Genomic DNA, 20353 nt, shown 5'->3' on the forward strand with positions numbered 1-20353 from the left:
TTTAATTAAATACAAATGATACTGGGCTCATTGAACCTGCCGGCAGCTTTGGAGGCTTTTGTGTGATTTCTTTGCCAGTAGAACCAGGCCTACACTCAAGCAACCATGTCGAAGGGACCTGCAGTTGGCATTGATCTTGGCACCACCTACTCCTGTGTGGGTGTCTTCCAGCATGGGAAGGTGGAAATAATCACCAATGATGGGGGAAACCGAACCACCCCAAGTTATGTTGCTTTCACTGACACGAAATGACTGATTGGAGATGCTGCAAAAAATCAAGTTGCAATGAACCCCACCAACAGAGCTTTTGATGCCAAGTGTCTGATTGGACGAAGATTTGATGATGCTGTAGTCCTGTCTGATAGGAAGCATTGGCCCTTCATGGTGGTGAATGATGCAGGCAGACCCAAGGTTCAGGTTGAATACAAAGGAGAAACAAAGAGCTTCTATCCAGAGGAAATATCTTCTGTGGTGTTGACAAAGATGAAGGAAATTGCTGAAGCTTATCTTGGGAAGACTGTTACCAACCATGTGGCTACTGTGCCAGCTTACTGTGATGACTCTCAGCATCAAGCAGCCAAAGATGCTGGAACTATTGCTGGTCCGAATGTACTTAGAATTATCAATGAGCCAACAGCTGCTGCTATTGCTTATGGCTTAGACAAAAAGCTTGGAGCTGAAAGAAATGTGCTGACTTTTGATTTAGGAGGTGGCACTTTTGATGTGTCCTCACTATTGAAGATGGAATCTTTGAGGTGAAATCTACAGCTGGAGACAGTCACTTAGGTGGAGAAGACGTTGACAACCGAATGGTCATCCATTTTATTGCTGAGTTCAAGTGCAAGCATAAGAAAGACATCAGTGAGAACAAGAGAGCTGTCCGCCGTCTCCGTACTGCCTGTGAACGAGCTAAGAGAATCCTGTCTGCCAGCACCCAAGCCAGTATTGAGATTGATTCCCTCTACAAAGGAATCGACTTCTATACCTCCATTACTCGTGCTCAATTTGAAGAGTTAAATGCTGACCTGTTGCGTGGCACTCTGGACCCTGTAGAGAAGGCTCTTCAAGATGCCAAACCGGACAAGTCACAAATCCATGACAGTGTCCTGGTGGGTGGTTCTACCCATATCCCTAAGATCTAGAAGTTTCTACAAGATTTCTTCAATGGGAAAGAATTGAATAAGAGTATCAACCCTGATGAGGCTGGTGCTTATGGTGCAGCTTTTCAGCCAGCCATTCTGTCTGGAGACAAGTCTGAAAATGTTCAAGATTTGCTGCTCTTGGATGTCACTCCTCTTTGCCTTGGTATTGAAACTGCTGGTGGAGTCATGATGGTCCTTATCAAACACAATACTAACATTCCTACCAAGAAGACACAGACCTTCGCTACCTACTCTGACAACCAGCCCGGTGTGCTTATTCAGATATATGAAGGTGAGCGTGCCATGACTAAGGATAACAACCTGCTTGGCAAGTTTGAACTCATAGGCATACCTCCTACACCCCCTAGTGTTCCTCAGATTGAGGTCACCTTTGATATTGATGCCAGTGGCACCCTCACTGTCTCTGCTGTTGACAGGAGTACAAGGAAAGAGAACAAGAATACCATCACTAATGACAAGGGCTGTTTGAGCAAGGAGGTCATAGAGAAGCAGTCCAGGAAGCAGAGAAGTACAAAGCTGAAGATGAGAAGCAGAGGGATAAGGTGTCCTCCAAGAATTCACTGGAGTCCTATGCTTTCAATATGAAAACAACTGTTGAAGATGAGAAACTTCAAGGCAAGATCAATGATGAAGATAAACAGAAGATTCTTGATAAGTGTAATGAAATCATCAAGTGGCTGGATAAGAATCAGACTGCAGAGAAGGAAGAATTTGAACGTCAGCAGAAGGAGCTGGAGAAAGTCTGCAATTCTATCAATACTAAGCTGTACCAGAGTGCTAATGGTATGCCTGGAGGCATGCCTGGGGTCTTCCCTGGTGGTGGAGCTCCTCCTTCTGGTGGTGCTTCCTCAGGGCCTACCAATGAAGAGGTTGATTAAGCCAACCCTAAGTATAGATTTAGCATTGTTCCACACAATAAAACATCGAAGGACCTAAATTTGTAGCAAATTCTGTGGCAGTTGTTAAAGTTTAACTGCTACAGTAAAGTACTGGGCATTCTCAATACTTGAACATGGAACATGTGCACAGGGAAAAGATAACATTGCACTTTATAAGCACTGTATTATAAGTGGAAATGCAATGTCTTCAATAAAAGTATTTAAAAATTGGCACCAAAAAAAATGAAATGGGCCATTTAAAAACGTTTATAGAGCACTTGCTTTCAACTAGAAACAAATATCATTGATTAAGCAGTTTCTCTAAGTACAGTGCTAAGTTTTTTATGTGTAGTATATTTTTAATAACAAGACCTACTCTAAGAAATAAGTACTGATATCCCCACTTGACATAAGAATAAACTGAGCCTCACAGGATAAAAGACTTGGATAAAAATTTATACATGGCGGAACCAATATTTTAATTCAGGTCAGTATAATAATAAAGGCTAGAATTTGTAGTCTTATATTTACAGTCTGTCTTGATCCAGCAGGTGGCCCTTTGAGATAGCATGTTACGACTCATAAGCCTGCTCACAGGCTTTTGTATAAGAATGTAGCACCCTGGCCTGTGCTTTTTTGATTGGTCAGTGCCTGGGCTGTAGGTTTTTGTTACTTTAAATAAAGGTCTGATTATTACTGCAAATACTGTATAGCCTGATTAATGTTAAGTAAAACAGTGACCTACATAACATTAATACATAAATGTTATATGTGTGTTTATATACATTGTAGTAAAACATCATTCGACACATATCAATTGACTATACATTTATTGAGGTCAGAGACTATCTTCTGTAGCTTTTCTAGTTTACACTGTCTAAAGTAGTGATAAATATAAATTAGGTGAATGAGTTTTTTTGTGTGTGTAATTGTTAATGCTTTAAAAAGCCAAATTTCTGTATCTTTAGGCCCGAGAAGGCCGGACCACCATTGTGATAGCTCATCGCTTGTCCACAGTTCGAAATGCTGATGTCATCGCCGGGTTTGAAGATGGAGTCATTGTGGAAAAAGGAAATCATGAGGAACTCATGAAAGAGAAAGGCGTTTACTACAAACTTGTCACAATGCAGGTCTAGTACCTCAAATTTTCTTAAATTATCTTAGTTCTAAACTGATATTACTGTGATAGTGCTGAAAATAAATGTTATTTGATGTGATTATCTTGAAAAACAGGAAAAATAAGGGAGTAAGGAAAAGATGAATTTTTTTCTTAAAAGATAAGAATGTAAGAAGGATAAAGGAAAGTATAAAAGGTTTAAAGGTAAGCTCTCTACTATGGGAGCCACTAGCCACGAGTGGCTACTGATCATTTGAATGGAGGTTGAACTGAATTGAAATGTTGTAAGTAGAAAATCCAAGCAAGGTCTATTACAAAGAATGCAGACTATCTCAATGATTTTAATGATAGACTGCATGTGGAAATGAAAATATCATTGGAATCAACAATATCTTCAATATAATAGGTTAAATAAAATATATAATTAAAATTCATTTTACCTCTTTTTCACATTTTTTAATGTGACTCCTAGAAAATTATTAATGACAAATATGACTCACATTATGTCTTGAATCATATTCTGTTGTCTGCTGTGGTTCAAAACAAACTTGGCTGAGCCAAATACTCACAGAAGGAAGACAACTACATAAAATATTTGGAAGAAATACGTTATTTTAGGATACCCAGTGGGAATCCTTCTTATTCAGTCATTTTCGTTTTCAAGTATATTATACCAAAACTAATAGTGGTTTAACACTATCCTTTCTTATTATCATTTAAATTGTTGTTTCCTTGCTGTCTGATGTTGAATTATTAATTTTCATTGGTTAACTCTGTCTACCAAACTGATTCATATTTCTTGTTTATTTTAGACAGGAGGAAATGAAATTGAATTAGGAAATGAAATTTTTGAATCCAAAAGTGAAATTGATGCCTTGGTATCTTCAAAAGATTCAGGATCCAGTCTAATAAGAAGATCAACTCGCAGGAGTACCCTTGGATCACAAGGCCAAGACAGAAGGCTTAGCGCAAAAGAGGACCTAGTAAGAAAGACAAGAGTTTTGTGTCCTGTGTCTTCCTAGCTGGGTGGGCTTGTACTACTGTAGGAGTGGGAACAAGAAACGATTTTTCAGAACCTCCTCTCCTGTTGTTTAGAGAGATTCATAATCCAAAATGTCAATGCTTTTTAATCAGTTAAAATTTGAGAGTAAGGAATCACAAAAAATGCTTACCTGGCAGGGGAGATACCATGATCAAGAAATCACATAAAAGTTCTATGATTTATGAGTACTTACATATATTCTTGTCATCTTCTAAATGCCAGACTAAGAGTTAAAGCTTTGTTGAAACATCATTTCTGAAAAATCAAAAGGGTACTATAAAAATCTGTTAGCACTTTTTTTTTGGAAGGGGAAACCACCAAGAAAAATAGAGTATATTTACTTTTTAAAAAAATTCTTTTATTGGAACATTTTAGGTATACAGTGCATTTATATTTATCATTCGGTGGTTGTACCTGAGTACATTTACTTTTTATATTTGTACATATGTTCGAACTGTACAACATAATATCCATTACTACTTTTTAAAAAATAAGCTTGTTGTAATGTTTTATGTTTTCTAGGATGAAAATATACCTTCAGTTTCCTTCTGGAGGATTCTAAAGCTGAATTTAACAGAATGGCCTTATTTTGTGGTGGGCATATTTTGTGCCATTGTAAATGGAGGCCTGCAGCCAGCATTTGCAGTAATATTTTCAAGGATTATCGGGGTAACTGTTCATGTCTGTTGTTTTTTGCATTTGCTTATAAATGCCGATGGAGGGATGACTGTACTGTTTGTATTTGTAGTAGTACACACTGTGGCAAAAACCAAGACCCTTCATTTGAATCCATGAGACTAGAAGTCTAGTTGGTGAGAGGAAAGCTAACTTTAGAAAACCTCCTTTGTCCTGGTTTCTGTCCAAGTCCCTGTTGATTTCTATCATAGGTCCCTGGGGAACAGCTCCCTAAAACAGTCAGTGAGACTGGCAAGATGACTTTCCTATGCCTGCCACCATGGGGCTCTGAGCAAACCCTTTTTTTGAGTTCGATCTCTGGTACTGAAAAAAAAAAAAAGAATGAAATACAAAGTGACAACTTCCTGAAGAAGTTGAAAAGAGATGGACATATTGGTTTTACTTTATCTCAATGGTGGCATTTTTGATAAGAAAGTTACAATCTGGGCAGATGGACTGTCTTTCTAGAGGCTGATTTTCACCCATCAAGCTGAAAACCCCCTTGCCATCCTGCCGAAGACCTTGAGCGTACCTTTGTCATATTGCTGGATGATCACCACAAAATGTAAACCATACGCTAACTTTTGATTTTACAGGAAAAATGCTGGACTATTCAAGCCTGCTCTTGCTTGGCTAGATCATTTCAGGTTATATTTACATTTAACGTACTCATATTTTTCCACTTGTCATGTTGAGGTAGGAAGATCTCAAGTTTGATGCCAGTCAAGGCATCTTGTCCTGTCTCTGTCAAAAAATAAAAATAAAAGATCAAGAGGTACAGCTTAGTGTGAAGCCCTGGGTTCAGTCCCTAGTACTACAAACAAACAAACAAAGCCCTGTATGTTCTTTCTGCCAGGTATTTTTTATATATTGAAAAAATACCAAGGTCTACAATGTCTGATCCCATGAACCACACACTCTAGTTCAGGGCACAACAAACTTTTCCTACCAAGGGTAAGAGAGCAAATATTTTATGTTTTCAGGGCCTGTGGTTTGTGTTGGAAATACTGACTGGATGTTGGTGACCCAGGTTTGGATCTGAATCCCCTAGGTAGTGGGTCGGCAAAGTCATGCACCCCTTTGTAAACAGTGGACCTTTTTCAGATTGCCTGGGTCTGTATTCTAGAGTTATCCCTTGCTGGCTGTGTTACCTTGAGGAAGTGAATGTGTCAGTCTGTGCTGCAGTCTCTGTCTGTGAAATGGGACTTGCAGAGATGGTTGTGAGAATAAACGGAACAGTACACATGAATTTGTTTTCAGTAATGCCTGGCACAGAGTAAGAATACAGTGATCTTTGACTATTATTTGTTTTTTTTGAAATGACTGATCCAGAAAAATGAATTTCTTTTAAAATAAAGTACGAAGTTAGGGCTGGGTTAGAATTGCATCTCTCTTATGAGACTGATTTGGCTCTGTGAAAGGAGATATGTATGGGTTGTTCACAGTTTTCCTTAAGCCCAAGACATTCTGTAGCCCTTCTAACCATCTTCTAGAAAGGTTCCCTTGAATGGCGCTAGGTGAGCTGCCTGTAGTTCCCCATTGGCTCTCTAACTGGCCATTGTACAAGAAATGCTGGTTCACAACCACCTTTCTTTCCGAAAAGCCTGGGCTGAGTAAATGAGCACCTCTCTGTGTTCACCAGATTTTCCCCAGATGCCTTGAAACAGCTTGAAATATCCCAGCGAATTGCCATCCAACACAGTTCTCACCAAGAGAAGAGAAATGTGTTTGATTTCCACTTTGCAGACTAGTGTAGCATTCAGTACTCAAAAGGTTACCTGAAACAGGGGATTTAGCTCAGTGGTTCCAGCGCCTGCCTCGAAAGCGCAAGGTCCTGAGTTTGATCCCTGGTACCAAAAAAAAAAAGAGGTTACCTGAGCAGGAGAAGCACCAGGTCAGTGTGTGAATGACAGGCCCTCTGTTGGTCTCTAAGGAAGGCAGAATACAGGTAGATGGTGGAGAGACTGGCATTAGGGAGGCCAGTTCTCATTTCCAGTGTGCTAAGGCTCTCCCCACCCCAAACCGTGCCAGACAGGAAATGGGTCACACACAGTGTGAGTAAACTAACAACCTTCAAATATTTTCTTCATAGGTGTTTACAAGAAACGATGATGCTGAAACAAAACGGCAGAACAGTAACCTGTTCTCACTATTGTTTTTAATCCTTGGAATTATCTCTTTTATTACATTTTTCCTTCAGGTAAATGTCTACATTTTTACTTTACTCAATTTGGAGGAATCTCTAAACATCTGCATAATTTCCCCTTGAGTTGAATTGGCCCTCGGTGAACTTGGCTATTAGTTGTTTTGCATTCTCTGCCTCCCTTGCTCACCTCATCCTCCTTCTCACCCCCTCCCATGTGGAAATAGCGATGAAATCGAGGGAGTAGATTGTTTGCTCGTGTTAATGATTGAAAGTCAAAGTGGGGAGTTGAAAATGGCTTTGGGAAGCCCTGGATATGTTTAGATGTAGGCATCGCTGGTCAGTTTTAATATGCAAAGAAATGTTTTCCTGTATTGTATAAACAACAAATTAAACTTCCTCATTCACCTTTTGCTAAAGGAAAAAGAACTCTTTTAGTGAAGGAAGAATGCCAATTCTCAAATAAAAACTGTAGGAACTATTTATAGTTTCAGATTTACAGGTTGCATATCATTTGGCTGAAATAAAACTATAAAGAAATTAAGTGCTCTGAAAGTTAAGGTAAGGAATTGTAATTTTGGTGTATTAGCTTTCTGTCCTTGTGACAATATACCTGAAAATAACAAGTTAAAGAAGAGAAAGTTTGTTTTATCTACTTTTAAATTTTTATTAGCATGTTTGGCATACATAATGAGTGCATTCATCATGGGGAGTTAGTACATGTATGTAATACATCTTCATTCTAAAACCTTCCTCTCCCCTGACCCCTCATTTTTTGATGTTAAATTTTTTGAGATTTTATATATTCTAGACTTTAATCCTTTATCTAAAGAGTAACTGGCAAAAACTACTCCTATTCTTTAGGCTGTCTTTTCACGCTGACTTTTGTTTTCTGTTCAGAAGCTTTAAATGTAACGTAGTACCATATATTGATTTTTGCCGTTATTTTTTGTTTATTGGCATCCTATTCAGGAAATCTTTGCCTGTGCCTATGCCTGTGACTTCAAGTGTTTTCCTATGTATCATTTAGCAGTTTCAACCTTTTGAATATTATAATTTCCTATTACCCATTTTGAATTCATTTTCATACACGGCAAGAATAAGGATCTAGTTTCGATCTTCTACATATAGACATCCAGGTTTTGTAGCACCATTTGTTAAAAAGGCTATCTTTTCTCCAGTGTACAAGTGGTGATTGAATAATACCATGAATGTTTAAATTAAACAAACTTTATTACAGTGAAAGAAACTCCAGACACCCTCCCTTACTTCAAAAACACTTATCCCATCATTCTTGCCACTTTCTAAATTATGGGATATAATCAAAAGTACAGTGAATGCTGTTGGTGTGTGTCATCCAGTAGAAAGACAGGCTAATGAAAATATGGTGTGTCGTCATTGTCCTTATTCACTACATCTGGTACTGTGTAACTTCTGGGTCTTCCCCAAAGTGAAAATGACCATGAAAGGTGCATGTTTTGAATCAACTCAGGACATCAAGGCAGCCACGGCAGCATAACTAAAGATATTCATGTAAGTGGTACTTCCAGAACTGATTCAGAAAGTGGTAAGAGCAGTGGGATAAGTGTGTTCAAAGTGAGAGTTAATGTTAGAGGGACATTCATGGCAGTGTATCTTTTACTGTATTGATTTTTTTATTCAACTGCACACTGCATGTTTTTGGTCCCTTAGTCAAGAATCAAATAGCTGTAGCTTTGTAGGTTTGTTTCTGTGTCCTCTGTTCCGTTCCGTTGGTATGTGCGTCTGTACTTGTGCCTGTACCATCATAGTTTTCTCACTGTGGATTTGCAGTGTAACTTGAGCTTCAGTATTGTCACTGACACAGGGTGTCCCCAGGGACCCTGGACTATAGTTGTCCCATGACTTCTGATCCTCCGGAATAGCTCAGTTTCAAACAATGGGCATCCTCTGAGGATAGATTCTGGCTATAACACTGAAAAATATGGCCAGTGCTGCATTGTATTCTTCTCCAAAGCGAGCCTGCCATGGAGGAGGAGTCACTTTCAGAGAACCCTCAGGCTAGATTTACAGATTAGGATAACCTTGGTTTCTTCTGGCTGGGCAGCTGGTCCATTGTTTATCACTAGGGCTGCCGGCTCCAGGCTTACTTTGTACTTGAAGAGTTGAATCACCCACTCCCCATAGCTGGTTTGATGCTCCTGACTGCCTCATACTTTTCACTGCCTCACATTCTGTCTCTGTGATTTTTAGGTTTTCTGTCACCTCTTTTTTGATTCCTGCAGCTCTTTCTCTCTTCTCATTTCTCAGCTTCTCATTTCTCACTTGTGTATCTTCTCACTTGCAGATCCATGCAAAGGATACTCCTTTCTATTGCACCATTTCACATAACACCCAGAGTTTGGGATTCATCCACTGGAAAACTAAGAGCTTGACACCTTTATTGTCTACCAGTCTTATGGGCTGGGATCACCATAATTCACTGTTTTCTCAGATTACATTAGTTTCTTATATAACAGGACCCCTTTTAATAGAACTCCTATTCATTTTCATGAGTGTCCCATTAAATGATACATGATGTGGCCACCCTATTTCCAGTGTCCCCTACCTTGGGCCCAATTCCAGCTTTCTCAGCCATAGACCCATGGTCATTAGGAAAACAAGTAGGGCTGAAAGTAGGAGGACAGAGAAACCTATTTGTAATAAATCTCTGGTCACTTTGGCTGTGAAATTGGTGGCTGAGTCTCTGACAGCTCTCCTGTGTGACATGTTCTTTTTCTTTATAGGGCTTCACATTTGGCAAAGCTGGAGAGATCCTCACCAGGCGGCTGCGGTACCTGGTTTTCAGGTCCATGCTGAGACAGGTATGTCTGCTGAGGGTTGAGCCCTGGGATGTGTGGGACTCCCATGGACACCCAGGATGCAGCTCCTGTACTTGTTGTTTCTCATTGTCATCTCCTAGATGGGACTGAAGTCCTGTAAACTGTTTACTGCAGGGAAACACCAGGGCCTGCTCAGTGGAGATATAAGTGGAGTCTCCTGACTGGATTTGCCTCTAGCTTTTGTCTCAGCATTTATAGGGAGTGTAGGCAAAAGTGATCTTCATTTCCCCTCCCTTTCCCCCTCTCTTTCTTTCCTCCTTTTTTCAGAACCTCAGGATCCTCATCCTGTTTCTTCAAGAGATACTTGTTGCCTTCTTTTATTCCACAAATCCAAACTTACAACCATGGCTCATTTCTCACTTCCTGGTGTCTTTGAATCAGTAGACTAACGTACTAATTCAAGCTCGAGTGTTCCTTGCTAATAATGACTTAATGGAATGTCTCCCACATTTTGTACCTTTGCAGCCCTAACAGTGGATAATGTGAATATTTTCCTTAGAATGGGCACTAGGAGGTGTTGGGTGTGGTGGTGCATCCCTGTAGTACCAGGCCCTCTGGGAGGTAAGGATTGCAAGTTCAAGTTCAGCTTGGACAGTTTAGTGACTTTGTGAGACACTGTCTCAGAAAAAAATATATAACAATAAAAAATATATAAAGATAAAAAAGGATTGGAGATGTGGCGCAGTGAAAAGGCCCAGGGTTCAATCCCCAGGACAAACAAACAAGAATGAAAGAAAAGAAAAAAGAAAAGAGAGAGGAGGAAAAGAAACAAGGAAGAGAGACAGGATTTGAAGACTGTAATAGCATTTATATTCAAAGAGGAAAGGTTGTTTAATAATCAAGAAAATTTTATATGTAATTTAATACCTTTCATTTTTAAAACCCTTAATCACTTGCCATTGAATAAAATGATTCTCTCGAATTTTGCCCCAGATGTGCCAGGGGTGCCGAAACCCCAGGCAGTAAACATAGGTTTGTTCTGTTAAGATTTCTAGAGGACGCTCATATTTTCCTGGCTGGATCTGCCTCTGTAGTCCTGTCTCATCTTCCTACCACCAACTAAATCGTCCCATTTATGAGAATTGGAGCAAGTGTTGTGCATGCGGAGCCAGGATGACTCTGATGAGTAAGAGAGCACTGTTGGATGGGGGCCTTGCCTTGTTTGCTGCACATCTAACCACATTTACAACTGAAATTCCCCTTGGGTGAAGGCTGATCTTGCTCCAGGGCCAAATGTCGTAGTATCCCAGCCAGCTCTCAGCCAATTCCTTTGTCCCGGGCCCATTGTCCTTTGAGAGCAGGGTTAACAGACAGCGTGATGCCCTCTCCATAAGTTGTTAAATAGAAAAACATACTAAGGCCTTTTGCATGCCAGCAGTATTACTGTTTGTAAGGAATTCATATCCAGATTGTGTCTGTCCTCGAGAGAGTTACTGTCCAGTAGGGAGAAAATTAAGCACTTGAGATACTAGAAAACAAATTTATGTATGCTATAAAAATGATAAGCTACTGCTTTAATGCAAATCATCAGCACAGATAACTTGTTGGAGATCATAAGTATTTGTGACAGATATAATTCATACTTCAGATTCACAATTTTGTATATCTGTATTAAAAAATATAAACAATTTTACAAAGAAAATCCTATTTCATGTTGAATGTCACATTTTAATCTAGAGGAGTTTTGTTGTTGTTGTTGTTGTTGTTTTTTGGTACCAGGGATGGAACTTAGGACCTTGTGTTTGTGAGGCAGGCAGCGGAACCACTGAGCTAAATCCCCGGCCTGAGGAGGTTCTTGAATATGTTTTTAATTCATTTCTTCCACACTGAGCTACAGTTATCCTAATGCTTGTTCACCTTGTTTCTTTATTTGGATATCTAGTAAATGCTTCATAGTTTAATATTTTCACCTTGAACCTTTCACTCACATATCCCCTTCCTGCTGACTCTTTGTCCACATCAGTAAATGAGGGCGCCACTCTACACATCATCCCGGCTGAAAACCTTGGGGACTCCTCTCTCTCTGCCTAATGTTGCAGTAGCCTCCTCCCAGTTTCCTCATCCCAACCGCATCAAAATTCAGTAGCTTCATTTCATAACAGGCAGTTATTCTTCTAAAAGAAAGTTAAGCCACATGCTTTTGTCCCAAACCTGCCAAATATTTGTGTATTCCAAGGTGAAGACTAGAATCTTTAGTTATCTAAAGGCGGACATGATGTGTCCCTCCCTGTACTTCTCAAATCTCATCACTAACAACTTCCTCTATACGGAAACCCCATAGTGTATACCTCTGTATACAATATATACACCACACTTTAGATCATTGTATGAGTGTGAGAGAGCTACATGAGGACCGAAATGTTTTCAGAGGAAAAGGCACCTTTTGCAAATACACATATATTTGTTTTTAGGCTCCTGGCAGCCTGTAAGATTTTCTTGCTAGTGTATGAATAGATTATTTGTGGCTTTGCCCCAGGGCCTTGGATGGGGTGTTTCTTTCTTTCCTTATATATTCTCATGCCATCCTTCAGTTAGGTCTCTGATGAAATGTCATCATAAAGAGGGCTTCTCTGTTCCTTCCTCAGTTTTTTTTCCCTCCTCAGTTTCTAAAACAGCATCTTCCCTCACTTTTATGTCCTTACCGTGCTGTATTTTTCATTATAACATCTTTTACCACCCGAGATGATATAGTGTAGGTAATAATGCCTTCTGTCTCTAAAACCTGGACTTTATGAATAAACAGCAAATTTATTGTTACTCTTCATTGTTCTGTTCAACACTTAGAAATCATGGTTGGGACAAAGAATTGTTTCAAGAAATACTTTTTAAAATTTATGTAATTTTTATTACTGTATGTTTGTGATACATAATATGTACATTAATCATGAGAAATTAGTACTCATGACTATTGCATCTTTTTTTATAGAGGTAGCAGTGCTTGCAGAATGTAGACGAGGGAACAAAAACTCATTATGGTGATGTTTAATGGGGACTGTGTTTTGCATAGGCTACACTGAATATTATAAATAGTCACAGTATAGCATTTGAGGTTTTTTTGACTTAAAATTGACAGGTAGCATCATATTTTTGATCATGTATAACAAGGTGTTCTGAAATAAATATACATTGGAGAATGGTTAAGACTAGGTAGTTAAAGAAAGTATTACGGCATGATGTTATCATTTTTCTGGTGAGAGCTTTTTTTAAAATTTTATTTTATTGGTACATTTTAGGTATACAATATAATGACATTCATCAGTGGAAATTTGCACCTTTACATAATCTCTCTTGGTTCATACTTTTTCCCCCTTCCCCTGCCCTCCCTTCAACCCCTCCATCCCTCCCTGTTTACAAAGACTTTGTTTCCATTTTTCATTTTCTCATATTGATTCCATTCCCTTCTTTCCTTTTCCCTACCCCTCCCATTTTACCTTCCCCTTTGCCCCTTTTCTTCCTATTTCACATTATCTATTATACCTTTTAGTCCTTATTTACACTTTCAGTGTGTCCTATTTATTTCACTTCAGAGTATTGCCTCAATGTGCATCCATTGAGCTATCAATATCTCTAATTTCTAATGTTTTTTCTTTATCCAGTCTCCATTTAATGGGCCCTTGGGCTGTTTCCAAATTTTAGCTATTACAAACTGTGCTGCTATGAACATGGGTGCACATATATCACTGTGGTATGATTCTTTTAAATCTTTGGGGAAGATACCCAGCAGGGGAATAGCTGGGTCAAATGGGACTTCCAATCCTAGTTCTTTGAGGTATCTCCATACTGATTTCCACAGTGGTTTCACCAGTCTACACTCCGATCAGCAGTGGAGCAGTGTTCCTCTTTCCCCACAGCCCTGCCAGCATTTTTATTGGTTGATTTCTTGACAGCAGCCATTCTTTCTGGGGTGGGGTAGAATCTCAGCATTGTTTTCATTTGCATCTCTCGAATGACCAGTGATGTTGAACATTTTTTCATATGTTTATTTGCTATTTCTATTTCTTTGTCTGAGGAATGTCTGTTCATTTCAGATGTCTGTTTTTGGATTGGGTCTTTAAATTTGGGAGGTCTAAATTTTTTAACTTCTTTATAGATTCTAGATAGTAGACCTTTGTCTGAGGAAGAGCAGGTGAAAATTTTTTCCCACATTGTGAACCTTATCAGAAAAAGGAAAGAAAAGGCTCAAATCCATACAATTAGGAATGAAAAGGATGAAATTACAACAGACCCAGTCGAAATGCAGAGGATCATCAATACCTACTTTGAGAACCTATATGCCAATAAGGTAGAAAACACAGAAGAAATGGACAGATTCCTAGATACGTGTGAATTACCAAAGTTGAACGAAGAAGACCTAAAAATTCTAAACAACCCAATATCAATCAATGAAATTGAAATCATACTTAAAAACTTATCAACTAAGAAAAGCCCAGGTCCTGATGGCTTCACTGGTGAATTCTACAAGACATTTAGAGAGGAACTACTGCCACTACTGTTTAAACACTTCAGTGAAATTGAAAGGAAAACAATACTTCTGAACTCATTCCTGGAAGCAAGCATCACCTTGATCCCCAAAGCAGAGAATGTCGCAGCCTAAAAGAGAACTGTAGTTCTCTTCAGGCCAATCTCACTAATGAACATAGTTGCAAAAATCCTTGCTAAGATACTGGCAAATAGAATGCAGAAGATCATGTACCCTGATCAACTGGGATTCACCCCAGGGATGCAGGGATGGTTCAACATATGCAAATCAATCAATGCAATACATTATATCAATAGAGCCAAGGACAAAAACCATATGATCATCTCTATAGATGCAGAAAAAGCATTTGACAAACTCCAACATGCATTCATGATAAAAACCTACAAAAAATTTGAATAGACAATCTCTACTTCAATCTGATGAAAGCTATCTATTGAAAACCAGCAGCCAGTATCATACTAAATGGTCAAAAACTGAAATCCTTCACACTAAAATCAGGAATAAGACAAGGATGTCCATTATCATGACTCCTGTTCAATATAGTTTTGGAAACAGCCACAGAAGTTAGACAAGAGAAAGAAATAAAAGGAATAAAGATAGGAAATGAAGTCAAATTGTCATTATCTGCAGATGACATGATACTCTATATAGAAGACCCCAAGAACTCCACCAAAAGTCTTCTAGACTTAATAACCAAATTCAGTAAAGTAGCTGGATACAAGGTCAGCACACAAAAAACAATAGCTTTTCTGTATACGAACAACAGGTTCGTTGAAAGAAAAATAAGGCAAACAATTCCTTTCACAATAGCATACAAAAAACTGAAATACCTAGGAATCATCCTAATGAAAGAAATCAAAGACTTCTTCTCCGAAAAGTATAGCACTCTGAAAAGGGAGATTGAAGATGGTATCAGAAAATGGACAGACATCCCCTGCTCCTGGGTAGGAAGGATTAATAGAGTGAAAATGGCCATACTTCCAAAACTGCTATATAGATTCAGTGCAGTCCCAATTGAAATCCCAGCAGCATACTTCACGGACCTCGAGAAAACAATTCAGAAATTCATTTGGAACAAGAAGAGACCTAGAATAGCAAAAGCAATTCTAGGTAACAGAGACATTGCAGGGGGTATTACATCCCCCAACTTGAAACTATAGTACAAAGCTACTGTGATAAAAACAGCATGGTACTGGCAAAGAAACAGACCTGAGGACCAGTGAAACAGATTAAAAGATGCAGAAACAACTCCAGAGAAACTCAGCCACCTCATCTTCAACAAAGGAGCCTTCCACCTTCACTGGAGAAAAGAGAGCCTTTTTAATAAATGGTGCTGGAAAAATTGGGTTTCAACTTGCCAGAGATTAAAACTAGATGTATATCTCTCATTATGCACTAAACTAAAATTGAAATGGATTAAAGATCTAAATATAAAAACAGAAACGCTGAACTGGCTAGAAGAGAGGTTAGGTAGATCTCTTGAAGACATTGGTGTAGGAAAAGATTTTATGAACAAAACCTCAATTGCCTGTGAACTAGCACAAACAGTCAACAAGTGGGATCTCTTCTTGCTAAAAAGCTTCTGCACTGTAAGAGAAACCCCCTGCAGAGTGAAGAGTATATTGCACCTTGATCCTTTCTATTTTCCCTTCCCCTCTCCTCTCTCTCATTTCCCCCAGCCCCAGATCTCCACTTTTCCACACCTATTTCCCTGTTTCCTATGATCTGCCTTTTCTTTTTCTCTTTAAATTATTTATATTTTGGGTCTCTCATATGAGAGAAATCATGTGATATTTAATTTTCTGTATTTATTTTATTTAGCATTATGTTCTTAAACTGCATCCATTTTTCTATAAATGCTTCACATTTATCCTTTTTTAATGACCAAGTGTATTTTTAATGACCATTGTGTATATGTACCACATTTTCTTTATCTATTTCCCCGCTGATAGTTGCTTCCAGTTTTAGTTACTATGAGTTCTGCCATTATAAATGGCAGGCATGTGTATTTGTCATCTGTTGTCTTTATACCAGAAGAAGTATATCTAGGTCAAGTGGAATTTCTATTTTTAGTTTTTTGAGGAATCTCCACACTGATTTCCATAGTGGTTATACTAGTTTACATTCTCATCAACAATGGGCCCACAAGTAATGGGGGAAAAAATAAGAACTAAGATACATCATGTACAGGTACAAGCACCCAGTGATAAATGTAAACATATTGTATACCTATAATGTACCAATAAAAGAATAAAAAGAAAAAAAACTAAAACAATGGAGAAGGATTCCTTTTTTCACCACAAACTTAGCAGCATTTGTTGTTTTTAAAGTTCTTCATGATATCCATTCTTATGGGAATAAGATGGAATATGTGTTTCTTTGATTTGCATTTCTCTAAAAGCCAAGGATGCTGAACACAGTTTCATGTAGTTATTGGACGTTTATACTTCTTCTTTTGAGAAGTGTCTATTTTGGTTGCCCATTTTTGATTGGGTCTTTCATTTGGAGGGTCTAATTTTTGTGTGTTCTTTATATATTCTAATCCCCTATCTGGGGAGCAGCTGGAAAAATCTTTCTCCCAATCTGGAAGTTGTCTCTAAACTCGGTTAGTTATTTCCTTTGCTGTACAGAAGCTTTTAAATTCAATGTAATACCATTTATTCATTGTTGGTGTCATTTCTTGTACAAAGGGGCTCTGTTCAGAAACTCCCTCCCTATGCCATGTCTTCAAGTGTTTTACCAATTTTATCTTCTAACAGATTAATCCAACAGTTGGGTTATCTTCCAACATATTTCTGTTTTTATATCTAGGTCTTTGATTCATTTTGATTTGATTTTAGTACAGGGTGAGACATAGGGCTCTAGATTCATTCTTCTCCATATGGATAACTTGGTTTTCCAGCACCATTTGTTAAAGAAGCTATTTTTTCTCCAGAGTATGTTTTTATCCCCTTTTTAAAGATTAGATGGCTGGAAGTGCCTGGGGTGTTTCTGCGTCCTGTATTCTGTTCCACTGATCCACCTATCTATGATTTTTGCTGGCACCCTTTTTTTTTTTTTTAATCATAATAGCTTTGTAGTACAGCTTAAGGTCTGAGATTGTGATGCCTCCTGCTTTGTTCTCGTTCCTCAGGATTGCTTTTGTTATTCTGGGTATTCTGTAGTTCTATATAAATTTTAGGATTGTTTTTTCTAGTTCTGTGAGGAATGCTTTTGTTATTTTAATTGGGATTGTGTTAAATCTATGTATCATTTTGGTAATATGGCCATTTTGACAATATTGGTTTTGCCTATCCAGGAAGAAGAGGTGTCTTTCTGTTTTCGGATGTCCTCCTAATCTCTTTTTTCAGAGCAGTATAGTTTTTGTTATAGAGGCCTTTCACTTCCTTGGTTAGGTTAATTGTTGGTGTTTAATTTTTCTTGAGGCTATTGGGAATGGGAGTGTTTTCCTGATTTCTTTCTTTCATTATTTATGTACAGGAATGTTATTGATTTTTGTGTATTATTTTGTATCCTGCTACTTTACTGACTTTATTAGTTCTAGGAGTCCATTGGTGAAGTTTTTGGGATCTTCTATACAAAGGATCATGTCACCTACAAATAAGGATCGTTTGACTTCCTCCTTTCCCACACATATCCCTTTTATTTCTTTATCTTGCTCAATTTCTCTGGCTAAATTTTGAAGTAGTATATTGAACAGGAGTATTGTGAAGACACCCTTGTCTTGTTCCTGATTTCAGATGACATGCTTTCCATTTTTCCTCCTCTTAGTATGATGTTGTTAATAGGTTTGTCAGAAATGACATCACATTGAGACAAGTTCTTTCTGTACCTATTTTCATCAGGGTTTTTAGTATGATGTAATGTGTTTTTGTCCAGGACTTTTTCTGCATTACTGAAACAATTATGTGATTTTTGTCCTTGTTTCTGTGAATGTGATGTTTTGCATTTATTGATTGCATTCTTGCATCTGTGCAATGAAGCCAACTTTGTCATGACGTGATCTTTTTAATGATTTGTTGCGCTTTTTTTTGCCAGTGTCTTGTTGGGGATCTTTGCGCCTATGTTCATTAAACAAATTGGCCAGTAGTTTTCTTTTTTTGTGAATACCTTGTCTGGTTTTGGCATGAAGCAGTCTTTGTTCCAGGAATGAGTTTGGCAGTGCTCCTTCTCTTTCAGTTGCATGGAAGTGTTTGAGGAGTGTTGGCCTTAGATGTTCCCGACTTTTTGGTAGAAGTCTGCAGTGAATCCTTCAGGTGCTGTGCTTTTTTTAGTTGATAGGGTTTTTATCACCACCTCTGTTTCATTGCCTGTTATTGGTCCATTCAGGTGATTTATATCTTCTTAGTTCAATAGTTGTAATGTATATATATCTACTAAATTTTCCAATATATTAGAATATATGTTTTCAAAATAGTTTCTGGATTTCTGTGATTTCTGTGGTTTTTGTCCTTTTTCATTTCACCTTCATTTCTTTTTGCTTGGATAAGGGATTTTTCTTTCCTTCTTTTAGTAAGTTCAGCTAAGGCTTCATCAATTTTCTCTTACAAATTTCTGCTCTGATCATTATTTTTTTCCTACTACTAGTTTTGGGCTTATTGTTCTTTTTCTAGGACAGTGAGGTACATCATTAGGCTATGTGTTTGGGATTGCTGTATTTTTTTAATGTAGGTATTCACAGCCATAAACTTCCCTCGTACTAATGCTTTCATTGTGTCCATAGATTTTGATTTGTTTTACTTGTCATTTTTATTTGATTTGATGCAAGGAATTTTTAATTTTTTCCCCTGATTTCTTCTTTTACCCAGTAATTGTTTAATAATGTATTATTTAATTTCCATGTGTTGGTCTAGTTTCTATGTTTTTTTTTTTTTGCTGTTGATTTTTGGTTTCATTTCACTATGATACAGTATTAAAAAGGGGATTATTATAATTCTTTTGTATTTATTTAAGCATACTTTATGGCCTAAGATATTGTCTGGTTTTTTTTCATTAAGTTTATTGGTACATTTTAGGTATATAACATAATGACATTCATCATTGGGAATTTGTACGTTTACATGATATAGCTTGGTTCTTATTTTTTCCCCATTCCCCTGCCCTCCCTTGAACCCCTCCACCCCTCCCTATTTGCAAAGGCTTTGTTTCCATTTATTTATTCTCATATTTTTTCCGTTCTCTTCTTTCCTTTCCCCTACTCCTCCCACTTCCTCTTCCCCTTTAGAACTTTGCTTTCTGTTTCACATTATCTATTACACATTTTGATTCTTAATTACACTTTCAGTTTCTCACACCAGAGAAACTATTCAGTATTTACACGTGTGTTCTATTCATTTCATTTACGAATATCGCCTCAATGTGCATCCATTTAGCTATAAATGACTCTAGTTTCTTTTTCTTGGCTGAGTAGTACACCATGTTATACAAAAACCACAGCTTCTTTATCCCATCCCCAGTTGATGGGCAACTGGTCTGTTTCCAAGTTTTAGCTATTACAAACTGTGCTGCTATGAATATGCATGTGCATATATCACTGTGATATGATGCTTTGAATTCTTTTGGGAAGATACCCAGCAGGGGAATACCTGGGTCAAATGGGACCTGTTATCCTAGTTTTTTGAGGTATCTCCCTACTGATTTCCACAGTTGTTGCACCAGTCTGCACTCTCACCAACAACAGAGAAGGGTTCCTTTCTCCCCACAACCCCGCAAGCATTTGTTATTGGTTGATTTCTTTTCTTTTCTTTTTTCTTTTTTTTTGGTACCGGGATCGAACTTGGGACCTTGCGCTTATGAGGCAGGCACCGGAACCACTGAGCTAAATCCTCAGCCCTGTTATTGGTTGATTTCTTGATAGCAGCCATTCTTTCTGGGGTGAGATGGAATCTAAATGTTGTTTTTCATCTGCATCTCTTGAATGACCAGTGATGTTGAACATTTTTTCATATGTTTATTTGCTGCTTTTACTTCTTTGTTCATTGCAGATGCCCATTT

At 38.0% G+C, this 20353-nt stretch overlaps 1 protein-coding gene across 5 annotated transcripts in view; it reads left to right on the top strand.

The window, feature by feature from the left end:
• Nucleotides 1–20353, top strand: part of Abcb1 (ATP binding cassette subfamily B member 1) — a 222447-nt gene that overhangs the window by 167625 nt on the left and 34469 nt on the right. For all 5 annotated transcript variants that reach the window (XM_087204488.1, XM_087204485.1, XM_087204489.1 and 2 more), the window contains 5 exons: nucleotides 3010–3171; nucleotides 3971–4141; nucleotides 4723–4869; nucleotides 6968–7075; nucleotides 9784–9861. In XM_087204488.1, coding sequence (XP_087060614.1) covers nucleotides 3010–3171; nucleotides 3971–4141; nucleotides 4723–4869; nucleotides 6968–7075; nucleotides 9784–9861 — 666 coding nt within the window. The remainder of the gene's footprint in view (nucleotides 1–3009; nucleotides 3172–3970; nucleotides 4142–4722; nucleotides 4870–6967; nucleotides 7076–9783; nucleotides 9862–20353) is intronic.

Source organism: Heterocephalus glaber, unplaced genomic scaffold (genome assembly GCF_053883595.1).
Source record: "Heterocephalus glaber isolate CG9 unplaced genomic scaffold, H.glaber_assembly_v1.0 deba00000546, whole genome shotgun sequence".
NCBI classification, from domain to species: Eukaryota; Metazoa; Chordata; class Mammalia; order Rodentia; family Bathyergidae; genus Heterocephalus; species Heterocephalus glaber.